At 43.5% G+C, this 27,500-nt stretch overlaps 2 protein-coding genes across 4 annotated transcripts in view; one reads left to right on the top strand and one right to left on the bottom strand.

The window, feature by feature from the left end:
* Positions 1-1,663: 1,663 nt before the first annotated feature.
* Positions 1,664-2,542, top strand: LOC310782577 (uncharacterized protein; the record flags this gene model as incomplete). The annotated part of the gene is made up of 2 exons (XM_083643258.1): positions 1,664-1,793; positions 2,324-2,542. The coding sequence occupies 2 exons, from the start codon at positions 1,664-1,666 to the stop codon at positions 2,533-2,535; spliced, it is 342 nt and encodes a 113-aa protein (XP_083499384.1). The 3' UTR covers positions 2,536-2,542.
* A 3,218-nt stretch (positions 2,543-5,760) lies between these two features.
* The window catches only part of LOC310782188 (focal adhesion kinase 1-like), a gene marked incomplete at its 5' end in the record, with an annotated part of 170,277 nt that continues 148,537 nt past the window's right edge, over positions 5,761-27,500 (bottom strand). For 2 of the 3 annotated variants that reach the window (XM_083642875.1, XM_083642874.1), the window contains 5 exons: positions 5,761-5,906; positions 14,702-14,787; positions 20,828-20,908; positions 21,631-21,786; positions 25,632-25,735. In XM_083642875.1, coding sequence (XP_083499001.1) covers positions 5,780-5,906; positions 14,702-14,787; positions 20,828-20,908; positions 21,631-21,786; positions 25,632-25,735 — 554 coding nt within the window. In that variant the 3' untranslated portion in view covers positions 5,761-5,779. Of the gene's footprint in view, positions 5,907-14,701; positions 14,788-20,827; positions 20,909-21,630; positions 21,787-25,200; positions 25,210-25,631; positions 25,736-27,500 lie in introns of all 3 variants that reach the window. The other variant, XM_083642876.1, reaches the window with a different exon arrangement.

Genomic DNA, 27,500 nt, shown 5'->3' with positions numbered 1-27,500 from the left:
GACATCCAGGTCAACATTGACTACATAAGTTGACAACCTAAAATGAAAGGTTTAGTCAATAAATAAAATGGTAGGCTATACTAAAACACAGCAGGACTTTCCCTGGCCCCGCCCCCGTCTGTCACATTTAGGACGATGCCAGACCAAACGCCAAACCACCAAACTAAAATAAAAAGGGAATGTCCCAGGAAAATGTCAGGCACAATATATATTATTTTGTTTCTCTTGCCTCTTAGAATGCCCTAATAGTGTTTTCCATAGGAGTTTATGAGTGGCGTCCAATAGCTTTATACTGTACTGCAGTGTTACTTGCACGTTTTCATGTTTTCCCCTATTCATTTTACTTTGGCTTTCCCCCGCTAATAATAAAGACTTAAATTCCCAATATCCCAGATTCAGTTGGATTCACTTCAATGTACTTGTTTTCAGAGTTGCTGTAATGATCTTCTACTTGAGCATTGTGTTGTTTTTGTCATGTCCCTAGTGTTGTCATTGTGTTGTTTTTGTCATGTCCCTAGTGTTGTCATTGTGTTGTTTTTGTCATGTCCCTAGTGTTATCATTGTGTTGTTTTTGTCATGTCCCTAGTGTTATCATTGTGTTGTTTTTGTCATGTCCCTAGTGTTGTCATTGAGTTGTTTTTGTCATGTCCCTAGTGTTATCATTGTGTTGTTTTTGTCATGTCCCTAGTGTTGTCATTGTGTTGTTTTTGTCATGTCCCTAGTGTTATCATTGTGTTGTTTTTGTCATGTCCCTAGTGTTATCATTGTGTTGTTTTTGTCATGTCCCTAGTGTTGTCATTGAGTTGTTTTTGTCATGTCCCTAGTGTTGTCATTGAGTTGTTTTTGTCATGTCCCTAGTGTTATCATTGTGTTGTTTTTGTCATGTCCCTAATGTTGTCATTGAGTTGTTTTTGTCATGTCCCTAGTGTTATCATTGTGTTGTTTTTGTCATGTCCCTAGTGTTGTCATTGAGTTGTTTTTGTCATGTCCCTAGTGTTGTCATTGTGTTGTTTTTGTCATGTCCCTAGTGTTGTCATTGAGTTGTTTTTGTCATGTCCCTAGTGTTGTCATTGTGTTGTTTTTGTCATGTCCCTAGTGTTGTCATTGAGTTGTTTTTGTCATGTCCCTAGTGTTGTCATTGAGTTGTTTTTGTCATGTCCCTAGTGTTATCATTGTGTTGTTTTTGTCATGTCCCTAGTGTTGTCATTGAGTTGTTTTTGTCATGTCCCTAGTGTTGTCATTGTGTTGTTTTTGTCATGTCCCTAGTGTTGTCATTGAGTTGTTTTTGTCATGTCCCTAGTGTTATCATTGTGTTGTTTTTGTCATGTCCCTAGTGTTGTCATTGTGTTGTTTTTGTCATGTCCCTAGTGTTGTCATTGAGTTGTTTTTGTCATGTCCCTAGTGTTGTCATTGAGTTGTTTTTGTCATGTCCCTAGTGTTATCATTGTGTTGTTTTTGTCATGTCCCTAGTGTTGTCATTGAGTTGTTTTTGTCATGTCCCTAGTGTTGTCATTGAGTTGTTTTTGTCATGTCCCTAGTGTTATCATTGTGTTGTTTTTGTCATGTCCCTAGTGTTGTCATTGAGTTGTTTTTGTCATGTCCCCAGTGTTGTCATTGAGTTGTTTTGTCATGTCCCGAGTGTTGTCAATGAGTTGTTTTTGTCATGTCCCCAGTGTTGTCATTGGAGTGCTATGCGTGCACTTCTTCTGCGACCAATGAAGAATGCAACAGCCAGAGCAGCCAGGAGTGCCAGGCACCGCTGGACATATGCATGACCACCGTCGACACCTTAGGTAACACTGGGTCATAAGGCATAAGGCAACAAGACTACTTGTAGACTTCCATAAATAATTGTCTACTAGGACTATAAAGATCCTCATGATTAGTACTGGTTTACCACTGATACTGATTGGATTATTAAATGACATTTTGATCGGTGAGGGGATGTTTAATTAAAGCTTTGGTCTCATATGAGCAATATGTTCAGTGCCAGTAGGCAACAGTAAGACACGACAAAGACTTTGGCTGATTCAACTATAGCATTACACATCCTCTAAACCTCAGTTCTGAATGTGGGGCACAGCCGTAAATGGAAGATTTAATCCTAAAATAACTGATGGAAACAAATATCTCAAGTAATGTAAGTCCCCTCCCACAAAGCATCTATCCTGCATTACTGCTGTGGGAATTTCCAAACAATTCCTCTGCTTGTGGAGCAACAGGGCAACAGTGCAGCAGCAATGGAGTTGTGCAACAATGACGTCTGCATGTAATGTCAGTCTCTCTGCCTCCAACATCCTGTGTGTGTGTGTGTGTTGTTCAGGTAATAGCAAAGCCATAGTGAAGCAGTGTGCCAGCAGGGCCACGTGCATGGGAGCTGCGTCTACCGCCTCAGTCGACGACATCGGCAACGGAAACACCGTCAACTGCTGCAGCAGCTTCAACTTCTGTAACTTTAGTGGAGCGAACGTTGTTCACATACACGTGGTACTGCTGCTTCAGTCTCTATGTGTATTACTGATGATTTTATACTGAAGTCAGCAACATCCTGATAGTCAACAGCTCTACAGGCAAAAACCTGTGATTTTAATGGAGCTACTGTTGCACACATACATTACACACTGCTACTGTATTGTTGTAGTGTTCTCTGGTAAACGGCATTAAATCTATCTGAATATGTTATCATGTAGGCCTAAATAGAATGTATATAGTGTGTGGAGTTGTAGCATCAGCTATCTGTGACAGTGACTTACAGTAACTGCTCCCCAAGTGGCTGTATTGTACACCATGTGAACAGTGAATGTTATGCAAAAAAAAACACCACCACCTAGTGGCTGTTGTGTGTATTATGGCTTTGACCCTCACTGAATACAAATTCTTCAGCAGCATTATATTGAAACCTCAGGGATTGAACTTGATTGTAACTGAAAGACACATGCTATATTGTGCTTGAGTATTGCCAACCTAAAATCCAATTAAAATGGATTGAATGGACCTGATCTCCACTTTGTAGCAAGGATAATTTTAAATGGAAACAATCTCTATCTCTACAGTAAACTACTGTTCAAAGCCATTTAAAACAATCAAATATTGGCATAAATGTTTACGAATTCCCTTTCCATTTTGCATAGAACTTTGACCAAATTACAAAATAATACAATTGAAGTTGCAATTAAAGGCGGCCGAACATACTGTATTTCCTACCACTCCTATCCTAGTATCCTAGGTGTGTCGTCATCTATACTAACACTGATCTAATCAGATTGCATAACAGTTTAATCACGAAGATGGAGCCAACTTCACATAGTAACCGCACTGATGCGGTTACTTGTCGATCTGCTACTGACAGACCCGACATGTTTTAGTGCCACTGATATTAACCTGTGTAACTTTATTGGGGCTGTACTTACTTATAGCAGGCTACTCTTTAATACCACTGTTTTACTGACTGACCTGAAATCATATTAATACAACACACACATGTAATTGCCAGGCATCAGTTTGTCTCAGATTGAATTAAACCAAATGCCATTCATAAGGGATACAAAATGGACCACAACAGGGAGCACTCCTCCCCCAATTCTGATATTAATATTTTAATACACACTGTAATTCTAGACACTGTAAATAAATATTTTGAGAAATTGTTTGTTTCCCTTGTAAAGAAATCCTCTTTTCAAATAAAGCTAGCTCATGGATAAGAATGTGGACAGACTGTTTTCCATTTTGGCATTATTTTATTTCATTGTTTTTTCCTCCTATTTGACAAGATGGCCCACTTAGCCCAGAAGACAAAATAAAAACCAGTGTTTACTAGTCGGAGTCCTGTACAGTTTACCAGCGAGACACACCAGTATAGCTCACAATATACCAACATGGGCAGAATTACGCAGCAACAAGGAAATAAAATAATGTCTCATCCCTGTGATGCTCAGATACTTGATAGTTTCATTGCTGGCTATGTGGAAAACAAATCTTGGTAAGATAAGGTTAAAAAAAACTACTGACTTCTTTTTGGGGGATGCTGTGCAAATCCACTGCTATTCATACCAGTATATCACATTGTACTAGTATGGCCCCCAGTACATTTCATATAGCACTATGTAATACTCGAGGTGGGGTCAGTATTAACAAAGAGATGTGTGTAGCTTCTGTGTCTGCAAGAGATGAAAGCTTCCAGTTCTGTGGTTCCACATCTGCTGTGTTGCTTTGTTCCCCTGGGGGGGGGGGGGGGTAAAGGTTTGACACCAGTCTGTGAAGGGCCGACTGAGAGAGATTGGACACGACTGTGGGAGAAAGAACGAGGAGACGCCGCCGTCAGACAGACAGAGCTGGAGTGCAACTTGTCTGGAACATCTGGCATTTAACTGTAGTGTAGTCTGTGTAAACGTGGTGTGTGTGTGTGTGTGTGTGTGTGTGAAAAACTGTAAAGGTCCTGTACACACTGAGCATGCCCACAGGCACATGGGTGATCCTGCCTGTGACAGCGCTGTCCGCTCCTCCTCCTTCCTCCCAGTCGAGTGGGAAGCATCTCCAGAGTCCACTTTCTGTTTGTCCTCATCAGAGTCACTGCTGGGATTGAATATGTGCATCTGTATTCCACGTTTCAAACCCAACGCTTTCAGCCTGGAGGTGGAGGAAGAAGACACCGACTGTCTAGCTGTCAACTAGCTGTCAACAACAAAGAAAAGAAGAAAAAAGACAAGAAAAATGGAGCCAGCCAATAAAAAAAGAGTGGAGTAGACAAGCATGTATTATCCTGTCTGTGGTGTCTACCAGACAGAGTTGAATTCTTCACAGTTGGGAGTCTTTAAAACCTGCTCAGATAGGAGCTGAGGAAGACTGCAGGAGAGAGGGAGCAGGGAAAGGGGAGGAAGACTGGAACAGACAGGGGAGAGGAGGGAGGAGGAGAGGTGGAGGGAGGAGGAGAGGTGGAGGGAGGGAGGCAGCGTTATAACCAAACCTAGACTGTCCGATCTCTGACCCTTGAAAAGCATCCATGGAGAAAACAAGAGGTATTTCAACTGAGGAGGGAGCTCACATCACATGTTTCTAACAAGGCTGCTGGCTGATGTCTAGTCTGCTCCCCCTGTACTTTTAGTCATATGGGTGTTGTTTTTCAGAGTTTCTAGTTTTTGAAAAAAGGATCAGGGCATGTCCACTCGTATTCAGGCAATATACTCTCCTTACCCTCAAATCCAGACTGATTTCATCAATTCAAGACTAGTTCTGTACTATAAATAAAGTGTTTCTTTCGGAGGTTCTTAAACCTTTTAACCCTGGGAGCCAAACTGAGTCACTGAGTCACTTCCGGTCCAGACCCGTAGTTTACGAAGCACCGGCGTGTTCGATCCTTCTCTCGGCTCCTCCTCCTCTCATCTTTCCATTCCAGTCCAAAGAGACTGAAGCTGCCAAGTCCCTGATTCAGGAGGTGTTTTTGCTCTGTTCTATGGGGACAGTCACAGTGACATGGCGAGTCCAATCCCAAAAGAATGGACGCCCTCGGTTCACACAGCAGTCCCTACCCTCCTGGCCCAGAGATGGAGTCAGCTTCTGATGATTCTTCATCGACTGTTGTCAAGATATCAGAACCGTTGATTCTCCATTAATTGAGTCGTTTGATATAAAGCAGTCCGCTCCTTCCTTTCACTCTCATGTCAGGAGTCACCATTGACCTCAGGAGTCTTTTGTTCACCACTGCCAACGGCAACCGTAATGAATCAACGCTGTCCGTCAAATCCCAGACCAGCTCCTCTGGGTCAGCTCAGCTGGCTTGGAACTAGTGTGGGCGGGATTGGGCCATCATCTTGAGTCGTGATTGGTCGATGACATCCAACAGGTTCTTGGCATCAACAGCAAGCGCGTGAGCCGCCGTCAACATCTGTTTCTTATAGTCCTGTTGGAGACTGGGACAGAAAACAAAAAAAAATACATCACTTATATAACAGATTTTACTAACCAGCAGACATACAGTTGTTGTTATTACTAATCTTGCGCTGTTAGTGGGAAGCAGGGAAGGGATGGTGATGATGTCACAATGAAGGCCTAAAAACGTAAAATATCTGTGTAGTGCCCCCGCGTGGGTGGACTTTTTTCAGCGCTCATATAATAAGATTATGACATCACTGATGATGTCATGTCTATGACATCACTGATGATGTCACAATGTTAGTGGGAAGGGATGGTGATGATGTCACAATTGACCTATCGCTAAGCCCCACCCCCCGTCCTCACTCGGACAAACACAGGGCAGGCTGACTAGAGTAAATGGCAGCTGTCACTGTCAAAGTTATATCCCAAGACGCTCTTCGCAACTTTTTGAGGCCTGATATCGTCTAGAAGCCATCAGAAAGTACTTCACTATGCCATGGTAGTAGCCTACAACATTTAAAGCTATCGATAAAAAGAAATGCGATACGTGCATGCCTGGAAATGGCTTTAGCGAATCTTTAATTAAACGTTTTAACGGAGGAAGACAGCGGGTGGGGATAACAGACGACTCACATCCAGAATTGACATTCACTTAGAGTAACCTCTCCGTGGATTATATAGCCTATATGCCGAATTGAAGAGTGGCGCCTGGTAATCTATTTCATGTACCTCTGTATAATCAAGAAACGTTAAATAGTGTTTTTCATAGCGAGACAACGGCACGCACGCATGGGTGGTGGTGTAGTAGCAGATCAGCAGAGGCATAGCTTACAGCTTTTAACATCATGTTTTCCTCCTGGATCTTTTCTCTTTAGACTACCTCACATTTATTTGGAGAACGGGATTAATTCCCTCGTTTCAGGGTTTGACTGGTGTCTGGCGATGTTATAATCACATCAATCAATGCGCCTCCTCTTCACTAGTCTCGCTGGCCAGCCTCCCCTCTCTACCTCTTCACCAACTCCACGCGCATGACGTAATGACTGGAAACTCGCATAATTCAGCATTTTATTTTGCCGACTTTCTGAATACCATGATGATTTCATGATACCTTTTGGATCATGGAAGCCAAATGAGGGAGAAGACTCATCTCGTTGTCACCACGATTGCAGATTTAACGTCCAAAACAGTAACATTGTGGATGTGAGTGGATCTACGTTTACTAGTTTAATATGATCAATTGCCTGGCCTCCCAGGATACCTCGTAATGTTGCATTTACCCCCATGCACATCGTTTGACAATTTTTTCAATTTATAACTGTATGAAACACCATAAAACCAGAGGAGAATTCTGATTTATTATGCTCCTCTATGGAGCCCTAGGCTCAGCTTGTCCGAGTGTCCAGCTGCACGCGCTGTGATTTGCTAGTCTGCGTTCGGGGCGGGACTTAGCGATAGGTCAATTGCTCTGTGAGTGTGAAATCCTAAAAACTTTAAATATTGCTGTAGTGCCCTGCATAGGCAGATTTTCTCACTTTTTTGCAACAGATTCATTCCAGACCCCTGAAATGTGTTTTGGCCAATTTTGCAGGTGATCGCAGCAACGATGTGCCTTGCCGAGCACATGGCTCTCCAATTATAGTATTTTTTATACATTTATATTTTATAGTAGTAATTATAGTATTATTATTATTATTATTATTATTATTATTATTATTATTATTATTATTATTATTATTATTTTATTTTTTTACTTTTTTCCCCCCCACAAATAAGACAAACAGTTTGAAATGCATACATGTAATCCTTGACATTTGTTATTCACTGTATCATTTGTCTAAACATGTTCTGATTTAACCGTAATCATCATTATATGTTTATAAATAAAAGAAAAATGTGCAGAAAAGAAATTAAGAAAAGAAAAAAGAAAAGAAGAGGTGATTACAGGTCAGACATTGCAAGTATTATTGGAGCCCATCTTACATCAAACCTTTCTACTTTCATCTGTAATCTTGCTGTTATTTTTTCCATGGTAAAGACACTCTTTACCCGTTCTCTACATTGTGTTATGCAGGGGGGCTGCGGCTTCAGCCAGGAGACTGTTATCATTTTTTCCCGCTATTAATAGCAGAATTCTCAATAAATAAATTAAGTCTTTATCCATCTCATTGTCAGGAGGTATGCCCAGTACCACAAGTGCTGGCTCTAAAATAATTTCAAACCCAGAATCTGTTTAATCTCTTTTTGGACATCCTTCCAGAATTCCAGTAACTTCGGGCAGTCAAAAAAAATGTGTGTGAAGTCTCCCATCAGTCCACAACCCCTCCAACATAACTCAGACGTATTATTATATTTTGAAGTGATAGAAGGAGTGTTGAAATATCTCATTTTCACCTTCCAATCAAATTCTTTCCATGTTGGGCTGTTAGTTTATGTCCTGCTTCGAAATGTGTCTTCCCATTGATCATCTGTAATTATTATATTTGCTTCTAGTTCCCACTTTTCTTTGACGTACATATTGTTATCGTTGGATTCATGTTGTAATGCTTTATAGATTTGTGATACAATCCCACTTTTCTTCTCTCTCTCTGTAAATGACATAATCAGCTCCTCTAGATTGGAAGGTGATTTACAAATATTCTCCCACTCCTCATGTTTCTCAAGATAATGTCTTATCTGTAGGAATTTATAAAAATCATGGGCTGGTAAATTAAATTATTTTGAAATTTGTTCAATAATATAAATTGTCCATTAAACAGTTGTGCAATATATATCAACCCCTTGTTTGCCCATATTTTAAACCCTGAGTCCATAAGAGATGGTAAAAAAATCATGATTTCTTGCTATTTTAGTGGCTCTAGAGATAGATTTTGACAATTTTAACTTCTTTCATACGGCTGACCATATTTTCATTGTTCCTTTAATCCACTCATTACCACCCTTGAGTCTCCTCCATTCCCTTTCGGATATGAATGGAAGTGATTCCAAGGGTATACTTTGACATGAGTTTTGCTCAATTCCCACCCACATCGCATCCGTTTCATTAGTTATCCACAAAAATATAGCTCTAAGTTGCGCTGCCCAATAATCATTTTTTATAATCATTATAGTATTTTTTATACATTTATATTTTATAGTAGTAATTATAGTATTATTATTATTATTATTATTATTATTAGGGGTCCAAGCACGAAGTGCGTGGATCCCTATTGTATCTGTAATGTTTATTATTATTAGGGGTCCAAGCACGAAGTGCGTGGATCCCTATTGTATCTGTTCCGTTTATTATTATTCTGCCCTAAAACAGCATGCACGTCAAAAACCGTAAGGGCTACAGTAGCCAGACCTTGCACATAGGTTGGAAATGTGCCCCACTGCTCAGAGACAAAAAATTAGCCATATTGGCCAGATGGTGGCGCTATAACAGACCCTTTTGCGTATTGACCCATAACTCACACCCATTTAAGCCTGCTAGATTTTCCAAAAAAAAAAACGAACTCGTCCTAGGCCATTTGCCCGAATGAGCCCAAACTTTTTCTGTGTCATCTCTGGACTTCCCTGATCTAAAGTTGTATAAAGAATTTGGATACGTGAAACCGTCTTGAAATGATAAATGTTTAAACTTTGACACTATGTCATCATAGATGACATCATAGATGACATCATAGATGACATCATAGATGACATCATCAGTGATGTCACAAGACTGTCACCTTCTCTATGACGACGTCAGTTATGACATCTATTATTAGGGGTCCAAGCACGAAGTGCGTGGATCCCTATTGTATCTGTTCCGTTTATTATTATTATTATTATTCTGCCCTAAAACAGCATGCACGTCAAAAACCGTAAGGGCTACAGTAGCCAGACCTTGCACATAGGTTGGAAATGTGCCCCACTGCTCAGAGACAAAAAATTAGCCATATTGGCCAGATGGTGGCGCTATAACAGACCCTTTTGCGTATTGACCCATAACTCACACCCATTTAAGCCTGCTAGATTTTCCAAAAAAAAAAACGAACTCGTCCTAGGCCATTTGCCCGAATGAGCCCAAACTTTTTCTGTGTCATCTCTGGACTTCCCTGATCTAAAGTTGTATAAAGAATTTGGATACGTGAAACCGTCTTGAAATGATAAATGTTTAAACTTTGACACTATGTCATCATAGATGACATCATAGATGACATCATAGATGACATCATCAGTGATGTCACAAGACTGTCACCTTCTCTATGACGACGTCAGTTATGACATCATAAATGACATCATAAATGACATCATAAATAAATAGATGTCATCATAGATGACATCATAGATTACATCATCAGTGATGTCACAAGACTGTCACCTTCTCTATGACGACGTCAGTTATGACATCATAAATGACATCATAAATGACATCATCATAGATGACATCATAGATGACATCATAGATGACATCATCAGTGATGTCACCTTCTGACATACACCCCCCAAGTCACCGGAAGCTTGGACCCCGCATCGCCGCTTGCGGCTATATTTATTATTATTATTATTATTCTGCCCTAAAACAGCATGCACGTCAAAAACCGTAAGGGCTACAGTAGCCAGACCTTGCACATAGGTTGGAAATGTGCCCCACTGCTCAGAGACAAAAAATTAGCCATATTGGCCAGATGGTGGCGCTATAACAGACCCTTTTGCGTATTGACCCATAACTCACACCCATTTAAGCCTGCTAGATTTTCCAAAAAAAAAAACGAACTCGTCCTAGGCCATTTGCCCGAATGAGCCCAAACTTTTTCTGTGTCATCTCTGGACTTCCCTGATCTAAAGTTGTATAAAGAATTTGGATACGTGAAACCGTCTTGAAATGATAAATGTTTAAACTTTGACACTATGTCATCATAGATGACATCATAGATGACATCATAGATGACATCATAGATGACATCATCAGTGATGTCACAAGACTGTCACCTTCTCTATGACGACGTCAGTTATGACATCATAAATGACATCATAAATGACATCATAAATTACATCATAAATGACATCATAAATGCCCTTCTCCTGGTACTATATAAAGCCCCCATCACCACAGCTTAAATCACACTTGTGCAGTCATCACTCACCTCGTTATTATTATTATTCTGCCCTAAAACAGCATGCACGTCAAAAACCGTGCACATACCAACTCTGACTAAATGTGCAATTCAGTGTCTATATTATCTGACATACACCCCCCAAGTCACCGGAAGCTTGGACCCCGCATCGCCGCTTGCGGCTATATTTATTATTATTATTTTATTTTTTTACTTTTTTTTTTTCCACAAATAAGACAAACAGTTTGAAATGCATACATGTAATCCTTGACATTTGTTATTCACTGTATCATTTGTCTAAACATGTTCTGATTTAACCGTAATCATCATTATATGTTTATAAATAAAAGAAAAATGTGCAGAAAAGAAATTAAGAAAAGAAAAAAGAAAAAAGAAAAGAAGAGGTGATTACAGGTCAGACATTGCAAGTATTATTGGAGCCCATCTTACATCAAACCTTTCTACTTTCATCTGTAATCTTGCTGTTATTTTTTCCATGGTAAAGACACTCTTTACCCGTTCTCTACATTGTGTTATGCAGGGGGGCTGCGGCTTCAGCCAGGAGACTGTTATCATTTTTTCCCGCTATTAATAGCAGAATTCTCAATAAATAAATTAAGTCTTTATCCATCTCATTGTCAGGAGGTATGCCCAGTACCACAAGTGCTGGCTCTAAAATAATGTCAAAGCCCAGAATCTGTTTAATCTCTTTTTGGACATCCTTCCAGAATTCCAGTAACTTCGGGCAGTCAAAAAAAATGTGTGTGAAGTCTCCCATCAGTCCACAACCCCTCCAACATAACTCAGACGTATTATTATATTTTGAAGTGATAGAAGGAGTGTTGAAATATCTAATTTTCACCTTCCAATCAAATTCTTTCCATGTTGGGCTGTTAGTTTATGTCCTGCTTCGAATGTGTCTTCCCATTGATCATCTGTAATTATTATATTTGCTTCTAGTTCCCACTTTTCTTTGACGTACATATTGTTATCGTTGGATTCATGTTGTAATGCTTTATAGATTTGTGATACAATCCCACTTTTCTTCTCTCTCTCTGTAAATGACATAATCAGCTCCTCTAGATTGGAAGGTGATTTACAAATATTCTCCCACTCCTCATGTTTCTCAAGATAATGTCTTATCTGTAGGAATTTATAAAAATCATGGGCTGGTAAATTAAATTATTTTGAAATTTGTTCAATAATATAAATTGTCCATTAAACAGTTGTGCAATATATATCAACCCCTTGTTTGCCCATATTTTAAACCCTGAGTCCATAAGTGATGGTAAAAAAATCATGATTTCTTGCTATTTTAGTGGCTCTAGAGATAGATTTTGACAATTTTAACTTCTTTCATACGGCTGACCATATTTTCATTGTTCCTTTAATCCACTCATTACCACCCTTGAGTCTCCTCCATTCCCTTTCGGATATGAATGGAAGTGATTCCAAGGGTATACTTTGACATGAGTTTTGCTCAATTCCCACCCACATCGCATCCGTTTCATTAGTTATCCACAAAAATATAGCTCTAAGTTGCGCTGCCCAATAATAATTTTTTTTAATTTGGAAGACTCAAACCTCCCTTCGCCTTCGGGCAAATAAGTGTCTTATATTTAATTCTAGCTTTTTTATTTTGCCATAAGAATTTGGATATAATTTTGTCTAGCATTTTAAAAGTAGAATTAGTGACCCCAATAGGCAATGACTGGAACAGAAACAACAATCTTGGTAAAATATTCATTCTTACTGTGTCTATTCTTCCCAACAAATTCAAAGGCAAAATCTCCCATCTAGCAAAGTCTTTCTTTATCTCAGTTATCAACTTTCCATAATTAGCTTGAAATAACTGTGAAGTGGCAGGAGTAATAATGATACCCAGATATCTGAACCCCTTATTCGTCCATTTAAAATTAACCTTTTTCTTTAGTTCTGCTGGACATTCACCTGAAAGCATCATCGCTACAGATTTGTCTTCATTGGTCAGATATCCAGATATTTCTCCATATTCATTCAGGTTATTCAACAAGGCTGGTATAGTGGAGGATGGCTCACATATATATGTTAATATATCGTCCGCGAATAAGGATATTTTGTGTTCGACCCCCCCTTCATCCTTTATTCCCTTTATATCTTTATTCTGTCGTATTGATTCAGCTAATGGTTCAATGCTCGCGGCGAATAATAATGAACTCAAGCAATCTCCTTGCCTGACCCCCCTCCTAAGATAGAAAAAATCTGAGCAACAACCATTAACTCTGATCCTTGATTTTGGATTTTTATACACCATTTTTACCCAGTCTATGAAAGTTGAGTGAAACCCGAAAACAGACAAAGTATTATTATTATTATTATTATTATTATTAATTTAGCTGGAGAATAAAAAATACAGTATTAAAAGTTTAAACTTTGTGTCTCTGAAATTGCCTTTATTTTCTGTCTCCCCTGTGAAAATGTATTGGAACATCACCTGCTTTTTTCTCATTTCCTGATTCGTTATGCTTTTGGAAAAGTTTTTACATTCAATACAATAACAGACTGTAACAGAATGTATAAGACAAAGGGCCCAATCTTCGTACAGGCGATATCCCCTATTTACGCTTGCACATGTGTTTTGCGTGTGCCTTAAGACAGGGAAGTCTACCTTGCACATTTGTCCAGGTGTTATGCCGAGTTTTGCACCCCCGCCCGGCAGCATCCCCACCTCACGGGAGCATATTCTAATGATTTATACAGAAATTTAATTGTTTAAAAGTGATATAATTGTCTGGGTAGACGTGACCTCCCTGATTTCTAAGTTAAAACAGCTCCGAAATATGTTGGGGATGCAATTCTCGGCGGGGATGCAATTCTCGGCGGGGATGCGGAAACGTTCACGGCAAGTGTCGCAGGCGCAAATTAGAGCCGTGCCAAAATCATCTGCGCCCCCAAAATGCCTGCGCAAATGGGATTTGGGCGGTCTTAACTACCAGAATTATTCACAGGTGTGGCCAGACAATGCTGGGCATTACGTCAATCAAAACCAATCAGATTCCCGTCTCGCGATCGCTGTTTGCGCGAGGCATGCAATATGCTGTAATTCTCTCCATGCGTAATAGAGTGGACTCACTCGTGCCGAGGACAAAGAGAGATGGAGAGAGCTTGTGACAGATCGGCTGTGGTGCCAACGACCCTCCGGGTTATGGGATAGGAGTAGGTGAATAGCCTATTGCAAGTAGGCTACAATGTACAAGTTTTCTCAATTCATTTATTCAATTCCATTTAGCAGAATTTGATGTCCTGGGGTGGCACGTCCGTGTGTAATGACGTTTCTGCGCTGCGCAGCGTGGAGATTATGGTGTGATCAAGCGCAGCGAGTGTTTTACTGTAGCGCCTGGAGCGCAGCTAAGAGGTGCTTTTCAAAGCTCTTAGCGCCAAGTAATTGCTGCTGACGATAGGATAACGCCGATAGGATAATGCCATCTATCCCCACATTTTAGCGCTGAAACGCCTGCTTTGGCATGTGGCACGCCTATGCCCAGTACAATTATAACAGGCGTGCGCTTGTGCCCGCCCCCAATTTGCATTGCGCACGGCGTTAAACGAGCGCAAACGCTAAATTACCGCTTTTGGGAAGATAGGGCCCAAAAAGGGCAGAGGTGCAGAGTGACTAATAGATGGAGATTACATAAGTCATCATCACATAAGGCACAGCAAGATACATATTTTAGATTCCCATTTTGTTGATATAGTACAGCACTTACCTGGTCATCACATATTGTTGGGCTAGCTTCATTTTCCCAATTAGCTCTGCCAAGTCAGAGTTCAAAAGCTTTTGGGCCATCTCGATCTGTTATAACAAAGAATACCAGAGCATATCACACAACATTCATCTTCTTTATCAACTCAACAATGTAAAAGAAATAAGCAGGCATCTCTATCTGTTATAGGATAGAACCAGGTAATGTAAACGTTAGGGTTGTACTACAACCCGGGTTTTACGAGTGAGAAGGAGAGCTCTCACTCTAGTGCCATATTCGCTGCGTACGCAGCCCACTGGAAGACTGTTATTTTTGCTCAAAAAATGACCTTTAATATAAAACCGACCACCCACCAGTAGGTGGCGTGGTGCTCCCCTGGGGCTGAGGCGGCCACCCACCTCACCCACGTGACTACGTCACGCCCGCTCAGCCCCGGGATAGCCACTCATTCTTCCAGCCCGCTGAGAATCAACGCAACCAACGACGCATTGACGCAGCAAGGCTGGGTAGTGAGAGCTCTCCTTCTCACTCGTAAAACCCGGGTTGTAGTACAACCCTAATGTTTTACTTCGTTTCGAACTCGAGCTCTCACTCTAGTGCCAAATTCAACCGCCCTTGCTGCTGGGAGCACCCCTCAGAGCGACCCGAGAGGCATCGGTGAACCACGGCCGCATGGCAGACGTTCATGCCCGAGCGTATGACATTTTAAGCGGCAACGATACTACCTTCTTGCCACTGACAGTACCGCATGCGCAAAACGCGAACCGGACATGTCGAGGCTGTAGTACCTAACAAACGTGTGATGAGAGGACCATGAGGCCGCAGCGCACATGTCCTCCACCGAAACACCACGCAACAACGCGGAAGATGTCGCAACGCCTCGCGTAGAATGCGCCTTGATACCCTCCGCGGGTACCTTACCCATGGCAGAGTATGCCAAAGCAATCGCCTCCACTATCCAGTGTGATAAGCGATCCTTGGAAAGGGGCCCACCCTGGGCCTTCTGCCCAAAACAGACCAACAACTGGTTTGTAGTGCGTAACGAACGTGTCCTGGCCACATAGGCCGAGAGCGCCCTTACGGGGCACAGCATGTGCAAGCGCCTCTCCTCGCCCGAACTGAACGGCGGGGGACAGAATGCTGACAAGTCTATGACCATAGACCTGAAGCTGGCATTAATATTCTTAGGTTGATAAGCCGGGTTAGGTCGCAACGTAACCCTGCGCCCATCATCCCCAAAAACCATACAGGCCTGCTGCACCGAGAGGGCAATCAAGTCACCAACTCTCTTTCCTGACGACAAGGCCAGCAGCAGCGCAGTCTTTAAAGACAGAAACTTCAGATCGACGGAGTCCATGGGCTCAAACGGATGACTGGTGAGCCAGTCCAGCACCGTGACCAAGTCCCATTTGGGAAAGACGCACCGCGACCGCGGGCGCAGCCTACACGCTCCCTTCATAAAGCGCAAGACCAAAGGGCACGCCCCCACGGGGCTCCCTCCAATTCCCATGTGGCAAGCAGAAATCGCGGCTACGTACACCTTAAGCGACTGCGGGGACTGGCCCGCGTCAAGCAGGCTCTGAAGGAAACCGAGAACTGGTCACACACTGCAGTTCACTGGATCCACGCCCTTATCCGTACACCAACGCGAAAAGACCCACCACTTGTACGTGTACTGAGAGCGGGTCGAAGCAGCCCTAGCACTAGAATAGTGCACACCACATTATCGGGCAAGCCCTGGGCTAGCAAATGGTCCCGTTCAGGAGCCAGACTGCTAGCTTCCACCTGCTTGGGGAGGGGTGGAACACCTCCCCCTCCGCCTGGGATAGAAGAAGATAGAAGTGGCTCGCGGCGCCAGAGGCCCCGAAGGGCGACTCGGCGTGCACGCTGCCACCTGAAACCGGCAGTCTTCCCCTCGTTGCCGCCTAGGCAGGAGGGATCTGACCGCATCGGAGTCTCGCTGCTGCCTCTCCAACCGCTGGGCCAAATCCTCCACGGAAGGACCGAATAGGCCCTCCGGAGAGATCTTTATCCCCAGTAGCCTCATCTTCTCCTGCTCAGGGAGCTGAGTGAGGTTCAGCCACAGGTGATGGTGAGTCAGAACGGAGAAGGCCATGACCTTCCCACTGTTCTGCGACAGGCAGTCGACCATACGCAAGGCATAGCCAGTGGCCATCCTGAGCTCTGTAAACAGCTCGGGGGCGGGGTCACCCTGCATCTCCCACAGGAGCACAGCCTGGTAACCCTGCAGGATGGCCAGGTTGTTGGTGATGGCGGCAGACTGCCCCGCCATCAAATACGCCTTTTCGGCCAGTTTGGCCATCAGCTGGCACGCCTTGGAGGGCAACGTGAGTTTAGTGACGTTGGAGGCCAGGTGGGAAGCCACCATCTCCTCGAGGGGGGGCATCGCGGAGAACGCAAGCTTCTCCTCACCCTCGACCGCCGACCACGGAACCATGCCCGCACACAGCGGCTTGGCCTCCTGAGGCTTATCCCATCCCGCCTGCACCGCATGAATCACGTCTACGCAGACGGGCATTCGGCGTTTCGGGCGGGGTGCCTGGCGTGCCTGAAAGTAGCACCCCTGTAGCACTGATGCGGGGGGCGGGGGTGGTTCGGCCCAAGCGATGCCTAGCTTCGCTGCGGCCGTCGACATCACCCCCTGAAACTGCTTCTGGTAGGGCTCGTTGCTGCTCATCTCTGAGCGGGCCTCTACCGCAGTGGTGACGGTGGTAGCACCGTCCCAATCCTCTCCGCCGGACATCTCCCCTTGGGGGGTGTCCTCCTGGGGGGGATCGACTAGGGGGTCATAGGGGAAGAGTCCGCCCTGTTCCAACATTGGATGGATGGGCTCGTCACCCCAACTCAGACCCTGCTGCTCGGACTGGTCCGGGAGACCCTGAGCAGCGGCTGCCTCACCTCCGCCCGGGCGGTCGGACCCCGCGGATGCACCTCCCTCGGGGGGCGTGCCGCTGGGCGGCAAGTCCTCTTCGACAAAGAGCGCAGCTCTTGCTCGTAACTCGCCCAGGGTGAAGGCGTCACAGATGCTGCAAAAGCTAGCCTTCAGCAGCGCCTGAGCTGCGTGCTCATGCCCCAGGCAGTACACACAGTCATCGTGCCGGTCGTAACCGGTCAGCATAGCATCACAGCTAACACAGCACCTGGCTGTCCCCCCCTTTCTCTTGGCAGCCGCCTGGTTCATCGCACGAGTTAAGCCAAGCTAACTCGCAGCAAGCACCCGCAGACTGTACCAGGAATTAGCGGGGGTTGTACCGTGTAAGCTAACTAGCAGTAAGCCTGCAACGGTAAAAGTAGCAACGCAACGTTAGATGCTAGCCGCACAGGTGCGAGCTAGCTACTGTATCTAGCTAAGCTGGAGAGCACGGCTCTTTAGCTACTACTCTCTCTTAACGTTACTCCAGCCGGAGTGAACGTGCGCGCTCTACACGGAGGTAGCCTGCGCCTAATGTGCTAGCACACAAGATACTAACTGCACGGGTGCAAGCTAGCTATCTACACAACAACTGGGTGCGTTACCCCGTCCGGGGGGACGCAGCCTGCTAAGTTAGCCTATTGTTCTGTGCTAAAACAGTAATATGCTATTCGCACGTATGCAAGCTAGCTTTCACACTTTGAGAGGTAACCTTAGTTAGCTCTCAAGCCTATCTCTATCGCCACCCCAGCCGGGGTAGACGAAGCACGCTACACGGCGGTAGCTATTTATACAGGTGTTAACTGCAAAGCAAGACACTCTTAGCTTTAGATGAACTTGTTCCGACGCCGCTGGTGAAGAGAACAGGATCGGGTCCCCGAAGCCTGAAGAATCTCGTCCACACAAACCTCTCGAGGTGGGCAAATAAGACAGAATTAGCCTAGCTTTTAAGAGCGCAAACTTGAGCTAACACAGAGCTTCTGAATAACACGTCCTCAGCGCGGCTGGAAGAACGATGAGTGGCTATCCCGGGGCTGAGCGGGGCTGAGGTGGGTGGCCGCCTCAGCCCCAGGGGGGCACCACGCCACCTACTGGTGGGTGGTCGGTTTTATATTAAAGGTCATTTTTTTAGCAAAAATAACAGTCTTCCAGTGGGCTGCGTACGCAGCGAATATGGCACTAGAGTGAGAGCTCGAGTTCGAAACGAAGTAAAACACGACAACCATGTAAAATAAGCCATCTATCTATACAATGAAAATATAACGGTACACTTCCATACTACCCAATATTTTAAGCATGAATGATTTCATTATGGTCTGGGCACAGTACTACCAACCAGACTAACCTTCACAACCTGCACTGATGTCAGAAGCGACGAGCGAGCAGCGGCAATGTTGACCCAGAAAGATGTGACTCTCCACCCATTTAAAAAATAACTAAAATAACGAGGGATTTTTAAGGTTCACATTCAACTAACAATCCCTAAATAACACCCTTCCTCCATTTTTCCCCACCACACTTTACAATTCAGCTGGCGATTTCACAAGGATCCCACACTTAGTCTTGTATACTCATCTAATTTTAGAATAACACAGTACTCCCCCCCCCCTTGTTGTTATTGTTGCAGTCTATTATTGTTGTATTGTAATGACTGTTTGACAGATCGTGTGTATGATGATGTATGAGATGAGTACTGGAAACACTGGACCCTATCTTCGCAAAATCGGTAATTTAGCGTTTTAACGCCATGCGCAATGCAAATTGGGGGCGGGCACAAGCACATGCCTGTTATAATTGTACTAGGCATACAGTAGGCGTGCCACATGCCAAAGCAGGCGTTTCAGCGCTAAAATATGGGGATCGATGGCATTATCCTATCGTCAGCAGCGCGCAATTACTTTGCGCTAAGAGCTTTGACAAGGACCTCTTAGCGCAAAAACACTTGCTGTGCTTGAGCGCACCATAATTTCCGCGCAGCACATCGCAGAAACGTCATTACGCACGGATGTGCCACCCCAGGACATCAACTATAGTTGATAGTATATATATATATATATATATATATATATATATATATATATATACTATATATATATATATATAGTATAGGCAATCAACTATAATTCACTGAGAAACTTTCATCACATTGCAAGGAGGGGTTATGGTAAATTAATTGAGAAAACGTGTACATTGTAGCCTACTTGCAATAGGCTATTCACCTTCACCTGCTATAACCCGGAGGGTCGTTGGCATCACAGCCGATCTGTCACAAGCTCTCTCCATCCCTCTGTCCTCAGCACGAGTCAAATTTTAATTGAGTCTACTGTAAATCCTCCAATCTTTTAATTTGTCTCCGCTGTTTACCCGCTGCAAACACGTTTCTATTGTCCCACCCCAGTCAACAAAATAACCCGAATTGCATCAAAACTCAGATGTTTTTAACAGGTATATGATGTGATGGTGTCGTTATGAGATAGGGATAATATATACAGTCAATAGGCCTACACCTTCCAACTTACGCATGGGGAGAAGTACAGCATGCCTCACGCAAACTGTATTACAGGGACTAAGACGGGAATCTGGTTTGATTGATCTAACGCCCAGGCATTGCCAGGCCACACCTGTGAATAATTCTGGTGGTTAACACCGCCCAAATTCCGTTTGCGCCGTGCATAAATGATTTGGCACGCCTCTAATCTGCGTTTGCACCCGTTGTTGTGACGAGCCCACGAGGAATTGCATCGCCACCATATTTTGGGGCTGTTTTAACTTAAAAACAGGGAGGTCACGTCTACCCAAACAATTATATTATTTTTAAACAGTTATGTTTCTGTATAAATCATTACAATATGCTCCCGTGAGGTGGGGATGCGTTTTGCTGCTGCCTGGTGGGGGTGCAAACTCGGCATAACACCTGGACAGCGGACTGGAATCTTCCCTGCCTTAAGGCACGCACAAACAGGCGCGCAAGCGTACATGTAAATAAGCGATATCGCCTGTACCAAGATAGGGCCCACTGTGTCCATTATATATGGTACTGTATGTTACAATCAGATGGTTTGAATCCTTTCCAGTTCATGTCTCGTATTCCCACCGTGGACCGGCACTCCTGCTAACCTTATATAGCTTGGAATGGATGAGTGTGTGTGTGTGTGTGTGTCTGTGTGTACAGTATGTGTGTGTGCGCAAGCCTTTACCTCTCTATGCGTACTGGCAGGGAGTTGTGGAATAGTCTCATCCACTGTGGCCAGTAACGTCCTCAACGCCAGACCCACATCCTGAAAAACACAAACACACACTACAGTTGAACATCTGCCTCACTTTCAAAACATTTTTCTTTTTTTCTTGTGAGTTACATAAGGGGCAAGATAAAAGAAAAACAAGAAGGGTACAGTAAATTGATTGATTTCTTCATTGGTAAAAAAAAAAGAAAAGACATTGAAATATGGCAAATTCAAGTAAACCAGGCGGATGTATTGCCTTGTCTCCATTGTTCAGACCACTGAGCTTTAGTATGCAGGACTTAGTTTGCATCTGCTGCGGTGACCCAGCAAGTCCAAAGTATAAATTGATGAGCACTTCTCTTCTCACATACCTGGAATCAATGTTTATTTTCTGCACCAGTGCAAGAGCACAAACCAATGTCGGACGACTGACTGGCAGTCGACCAGAAAGAGTATGAATCTAAACTAGCCAATGGAGGCAAGGCCACTGCATATTGCTGATATCAACTGTATTGGTCAAAAATAACAAAAACTATTAAATAAAAAACACAATTAAAAAGTAATAGTAAGCCATAACAAATAAAAGCAGAATACAGGATTTCAGATAATAAATACAAGCAAAAAAAAGTTAAGCTTGCTAGCTATCTCTAGCTTGAGGTTTAAACATGACTCAAAGATTAGTCTTAAACGTTTAGGGAGACAAACTGGAAATTGCAAGAGAGCTACCAAGGCAGTAAGGTCCCTGGTGAGGAGTGAGACAACCATGTCTCTTTTACCTTGACCATGGGGACGTATTCCTCTGGAGGAGCTGGCTGGATCTTACTGGACATCTCGATCACAGCTTTGACCAATCCCGTCACGTTCTCATACACCTTGTCATTAGAGCGATCCAGATTGGCTGTAGGGGGCGGACTTATCTCCTGGGGCTGCAGCTGGACCAATGAGGAGGGGGGGAAATTGTGAGTGGCAGGCTGACTGAGCGAAGAAAGAGCAAAAGGCTGGTTTCAGGCATTAACATATATAAATACGGGGTGGCCAGGACATGACACAGAAATGTAGATGGGCAATATGAGTCATAATTATTGGCACACCTGCCCATACAATGCATGATAGTGATGTTTGTGATTCATGGCTTTGTCCACTGAGGGCCTCTCGGTACAGACCGTTTTCTCCTGCTTCACAGTGGAAAGGTTTGGTTGAACTAAGCATGGTTTTGGCACTATGCACATCTTGTGGTAAAAAGTGAAATCATTTCAACTTTAGACAGAAGGACACTTTGCTTTCAAATACTGGTTTTCAACCAGTGCAGATTAAGAGCAGGAGCCATGACAAAACATTATCCTAAGCATCTGCTGAGCGCTGAGCGCTTAAAAAAAACATAGAGCAGAAGTGCTCAGTGGACACAGAGCTGACAAAGTGCAGTTCTGTATTCTGGCCGCTAGATGGGAGTGCAAAACTGATAGACAGACAGACAGACAGACAGACAGACAGACAGACACACACACACACACACAACAACAACAACAACAACAACAACAACACAATCTCTCTCTCAGCACACATTTTAAGTTGTGTCATGCTACCTGTGTTTTTATGTGTTTATGTATTTTGATGTTGTAACTGCTTGCTGTGAACTGAATTGCCCCATTTGGGGACAATAAATATTTTCTAATCTAATGTAATGTAATCAATCCTGATTAATTAATCAACACTTAATTAGGCTGGAGTCACACTACACAACAGGTCTATCCCCAATGGACCAGGTGCATGAATATGGCAGCCTTCTGGTTCACTCCACAGTGGATATCATACACAGTGTTTCTTAACTCACTCTGCCACATACAGTATATCTGCCCTCCCAACTCCTTCTCTGGTCCCTCTCCTCCAGATCTGACTGGCTGTCCTCACTTGACCCTTGGGTGTCTGCACAAAACTAGCATGTCACTCAACCTCTCCCACTTTGAATTGCTCCTCTGCTCCTCCTTCTCTGAATCAATCTCTGCCGCTAATTGAACCTTGTAGCGTTATAAATTCCAATCATCTATCTATTCAGAATCTGTATCTCATCTCATCATAACAAAATCAAGGCAGGTGATTGGAGAAATTAGTGGATGTGCCGGCCTTCAGCGTGCTATATCCATTGGGAACTATTGGACTCTGATTGGACTAATGAGCGGAAGTCCCGCCTAAATGCTCATGAGTCCAATCAGAGCTCATTGTTTTCACCGGAGTTTCCTTTTCCGTTTTGACCAACTTTCCCCTGCAGGAAGTACAGACGGGTAGGTGGGAGAATTTGCAAATTGCGGGAGCCGACCATGTCTGTTTTAAGAGACTAACTAGATCTGAACGACTTGCTCTAATACTGTATGTGATTCCCAAACTGTGGGCCGTGGAGGTACTGCAGGTGGGCCGTGAGTTGTCTGCCAACCCTCCCGATTTTCGCGGGTAATCAAATGGCTGTACTGTAGCAGGGTCATTTTTAAAGCTACAGTGGAGATCCTGTTATCAGAAGAAACTAGAAGACTTGAGGCATTCATTGGTACCAAGCATAATATGCTAACTTGTTGGCAAGGGGGCTAAATAACGCTCCAAACGTAGGTTAAATTCCAAGTCTCCCCTTTACAGATAAGGTAGGACTGTTCATAGCCTAGCATTAGTAGCTTGTGGATTGATTTATTATGTTGTTGCTCATCACATTTTGTCTCAACAAATGTGTTATGCATGCAAATTGATGAGTAAGGGGGGAGAAAATGTTGGCAATGTGCTTTTGGGTATTTTGCCGAAATGTTTTTGTATGTGGATGGATTATTAATTTCCCTTACGCCCAAGTTCACATGCTCTGTTAACGAAATAAAAAATATATAATATAAAAAAACATATAGGGAAATACATCATCTTAGGTCGCTTTCACATATAAGCTGTTTGGTCTGCTTAACCGTGCCAGAGTTCGTTTCCTCGGATAGTGCGCGTGGTTTGGGGTGGTGTGAAAGCGCAAATGAACTCTGTTGCGGAACAAACAAGCGAACTCTGGTCCGCTTAAAAATGTGGGTCTTGGTTCGTTTGCAAGTGAACTCTAGCGCGGTTCGTTTGTGGTGTGAAAGCAAACCGAACCAAACACAAGAGCAAATATAGGAAAGGCAGTGCATCATGAGTAGAAGGCGGTAGAAGGAAGGAAAACACTGCGGCGCGCACACGGGTCAGTGTGCACCGCGCTGCCTCCCTCGTCTCCTCTCATCTGCAGAATGATGTTGGACCCCCATGAGCAGCTGCCTCAGTCATCTGCTGCTCATATTGGGCACATTCTTGTAAAATATTTATTTGATAGTAACACCAAAGTAAAACCAGAAATCCCAAGATCGCATAAAGGTGGTGTTTCTCTATGGGTTGTGTTTCGCGGATTCACTTGTGTGCAGTCAGTCCTCAGCAGGCAAGGAGGCAGAAGAGGAGAGATTTCCCCTCTATATTCTGTCCAATAGACGAGTGACCGTGCACTTGACAAATTGCTGTGTGTTGTGCTGTGAGTCCACCAGCTTATATGTGAAAGCGACCTTAGTCTCGTGTGTTGATCAGAGTTGTGATTAAAGGGTTGGGTGGGCCCCGGAAGATTTTCAGATTTCAAAGTGGGCTGCGACATCCTTAAGTTTGGGAACCCCTGCTGTACTGTATGCTCTTGTCAGAAATTAAAAATCTCTCTACTGTACTCCACTCCTCAGCCTTTGTTTTTGTCAGATTTCTTTTCCATGCAGGTCTCTGTCTTACACGATTATGTTATGGTCACAAGAATATGTTAAATCTACTGTCAGGACACTATGGCTCTGACCGTTGCACTTGGTTGTTATTTTAGTGATCTACACATTTCAACGTATTGTTGCTGTTGAGCTTGTTAGCTAGTTTGCACTGTGGGACGGTTAAATACCTTCATGCAATCTTTATGCGCTTACTCCATTTGGCTCATCATCAAATAGGTTTTCAGAGCAGCCTAGTCTAGAAAACTGTATAATTAGTGCATAATTAGTTCAACACCTCTTCTAGCGTGAATAAGATCAAAGACATCTGCAGGATTATCAAGTGTCATATCAGGGCTTAGAAGCTCTGTTAGTGCCAGTATCAGAAAACAAAATGGTTTCCACTTGAGAACAAGTTGAATATTAGTTCTGAGGGGAATAACACAAGAGACGAGGAACAACAATCTCCCTAACAAAGGGGGAAATTACATAATGACAATGTTTGATTTATCTGATTGACTGATCAAAGAACTGATGGAAGAAGGGAGCGAGATGAATCCCTATGTGATCAACTACGAGACAAAATGCACAGTAAACACACACAGACAGTGTGCTGCTTACCCGCCAGGGCTAGGGTCAACAGTAAGGCAGAGGGCAGGAGGAGGAGAGGAGGAGTGGAGGGGTGGGAGAGAGAGAGAGGGAGCAGCCAAAGGAAAAGATAAAGGAATATATTAATGCTCTCTAAGCATTACAAAAACATGCAACGTGTGTTTATTTGTGCAACTGGTATATCCATGTCAATATGTCTGTGTGACACTGTTCTTATGGGTAACAAGTGATAATATGTATGTTTGTATCAATATGTTTCCAAGCATATTTGTGTGCTTTTTATTTTGTTTGTGTGTGTGTGTGTGTGTGTGTGTGTGTGTGTGTGTGTGCATGCATGCATGTGTGCACAAAAAGTGAGTGAGTGAGTGAGTGAGTGAGTGAGTGAGTGAGTGAGTGAGTGAGTGAGTGAGTGAGTGAGTGTGTGTGTGTGTGTGTGTGTGTACCTTGAGTCCGTCGTTGTAGCTGTCGCCAGTATTTAGACAGGCCAGACTGCCCAGGTGGCTAGGGGCCCCGGGTCGGGGTGGTTTCTTAGGGGGGGCAGCATGCTCTGCAGGAAATAACATTTAAAATTAATATGTTTCCCAAGTCCAATAAATATAACTCTTGATTATATTCGATACAATATGAATATTACAAGTTAGAGTACTGGGCATATTGTACCATAGGCGCTCAGCAGTACTCAGTTTGGAGTCTGTACACTCAATGGCAGTTCACATTGAATCAAAAGCTATATCAGCACTTCAATGAAGCAAGATACTTTTTGAGTGGATTCAGACTGGCTTCCTGAAGCATCACTGTCCAATCGTAAACAGTGTGTGCAGTTTGGTGAGCTCTCCTCCGACATGCTCAATGTCTCAAATGGGGTGCCCCAAGGTTCGGTCTTGGGGCCAACTCTCTTCACCATTTATATCAATGACATAGGGCTTATTCCCAACGCTTCTGTCCATTTATATGACGACGACACAATTTTATATTGCTACAAATACCTAGGCATCCTGATTGATGACGGCCTTTCTTTTAAACCTCACGTAGACAATCTCTTAAAGAAATTAAAACTGAAGCTAAGTTTGTTCTTCAGGAATAAATCCTTCTTCTCATTTGTTGCTAGTAAACGTTTGGTTGCTGCCACCTTCCTGCCTCTTTTGGATTATGGTGATGTCCTGTATACGCAATGCATGCCTCCGCTAGTTGTCTCCATATCCTGGATGCAGCTTATCATGGCGCGCTGCTTTTTGGTACCGGCTGTAAACCCCTTACTAACCACTGTGTTCTGTACTCACTAGTCAACTGGCCATCTCTTTCCATCCGCTGAACCCATCACTGGTACATTTTCATTTACAAATCCATCCTAGGCCTGCTGCCTCCTTACTTAATCTAACTATCTATCTCACAAACAGTCCAGCTATAGCCTGCGTACACAGGACTTCATCACCTACTCCATCCCCTCGGTCCGTACTGAGAAAGGCAAAAGGCGTTCTCCTACGCGGCCCCTTCTGCCTGGAACATGCTACAGCTTAATCTGAAGCTGTCCAGCTTGATCCCCCTAACGAGTTTTAAACTTATATTGTAGAATTTGGAGAGTGCGTCTATGCTTTGCTCCTGCTCACAAACCTGACCCTCTCCTCCTTTAGCACTTTATCTCCTTTCGCACTTTATACTTTAATTATTTTAGTGAATGTCTCATTGTTTATTGAAACTGTAAATTGTTGTATCTGCTATGTTTAGTACCTGCTATGTTTAGTGATTCTATTTTATTTATCTGTATCTGAGTCTGTATTGTTGTTGTCTTGTTGCCCTGTAACTGATTGCTGCTGTCTGAACAGGTCGCACTTGTAAATGAGTCCCTGGGTCTCAATGTGATTTTACCTGTTTAAATAAAGGCTAATATAATTTTTTTTAAATAAAAACACTTTTGAGCGGATTCAGACTGGCTTCCTGAAGCATCACATATCTTTTTGAGCGGATTCAGACTGGCTTCCTGAAGCATCACATCTCTTTTTGAGTGGAGTCAGACTGGCTTCCTGAAGCATCACATCTCTTTTTGAGTGGAGTCAGACTGGCTTCCTGAAGCAAAAGATATCTTGGAAGCCATTCTAAGGCTATTTTGACAGGGATGTGTTATTTCCCCTCTACTGCACTGTGTGCAGGCATGGGCTGGTGCAGTCATGCTACAGTACAGAACGTACTGCACTTGACACACTGTCTGAGGCCACATAAACACAGGTTGGCTCTCACTAGACTGGACAGTTCACATCAGCTTTCCATATTATGGCAACAGACTGACAGACAGACACAACCTGAGAGAAACAGAT

The sequence above is a fragment of the Poromitra crassiceps genome, assembly GCF_964638095.1.
Source record: "Poromitra crassiceps genome assembly, chromosome: 1".
NCBI lineage: Eukaryota > Metazoa > Chordata > Actinopteri > Beryciformes > Melamphaidae > Poromitra > Poromitra crassiceps.
This window is presented reverse-complemented; position numbering and strand designations above follow the sequence as displayed.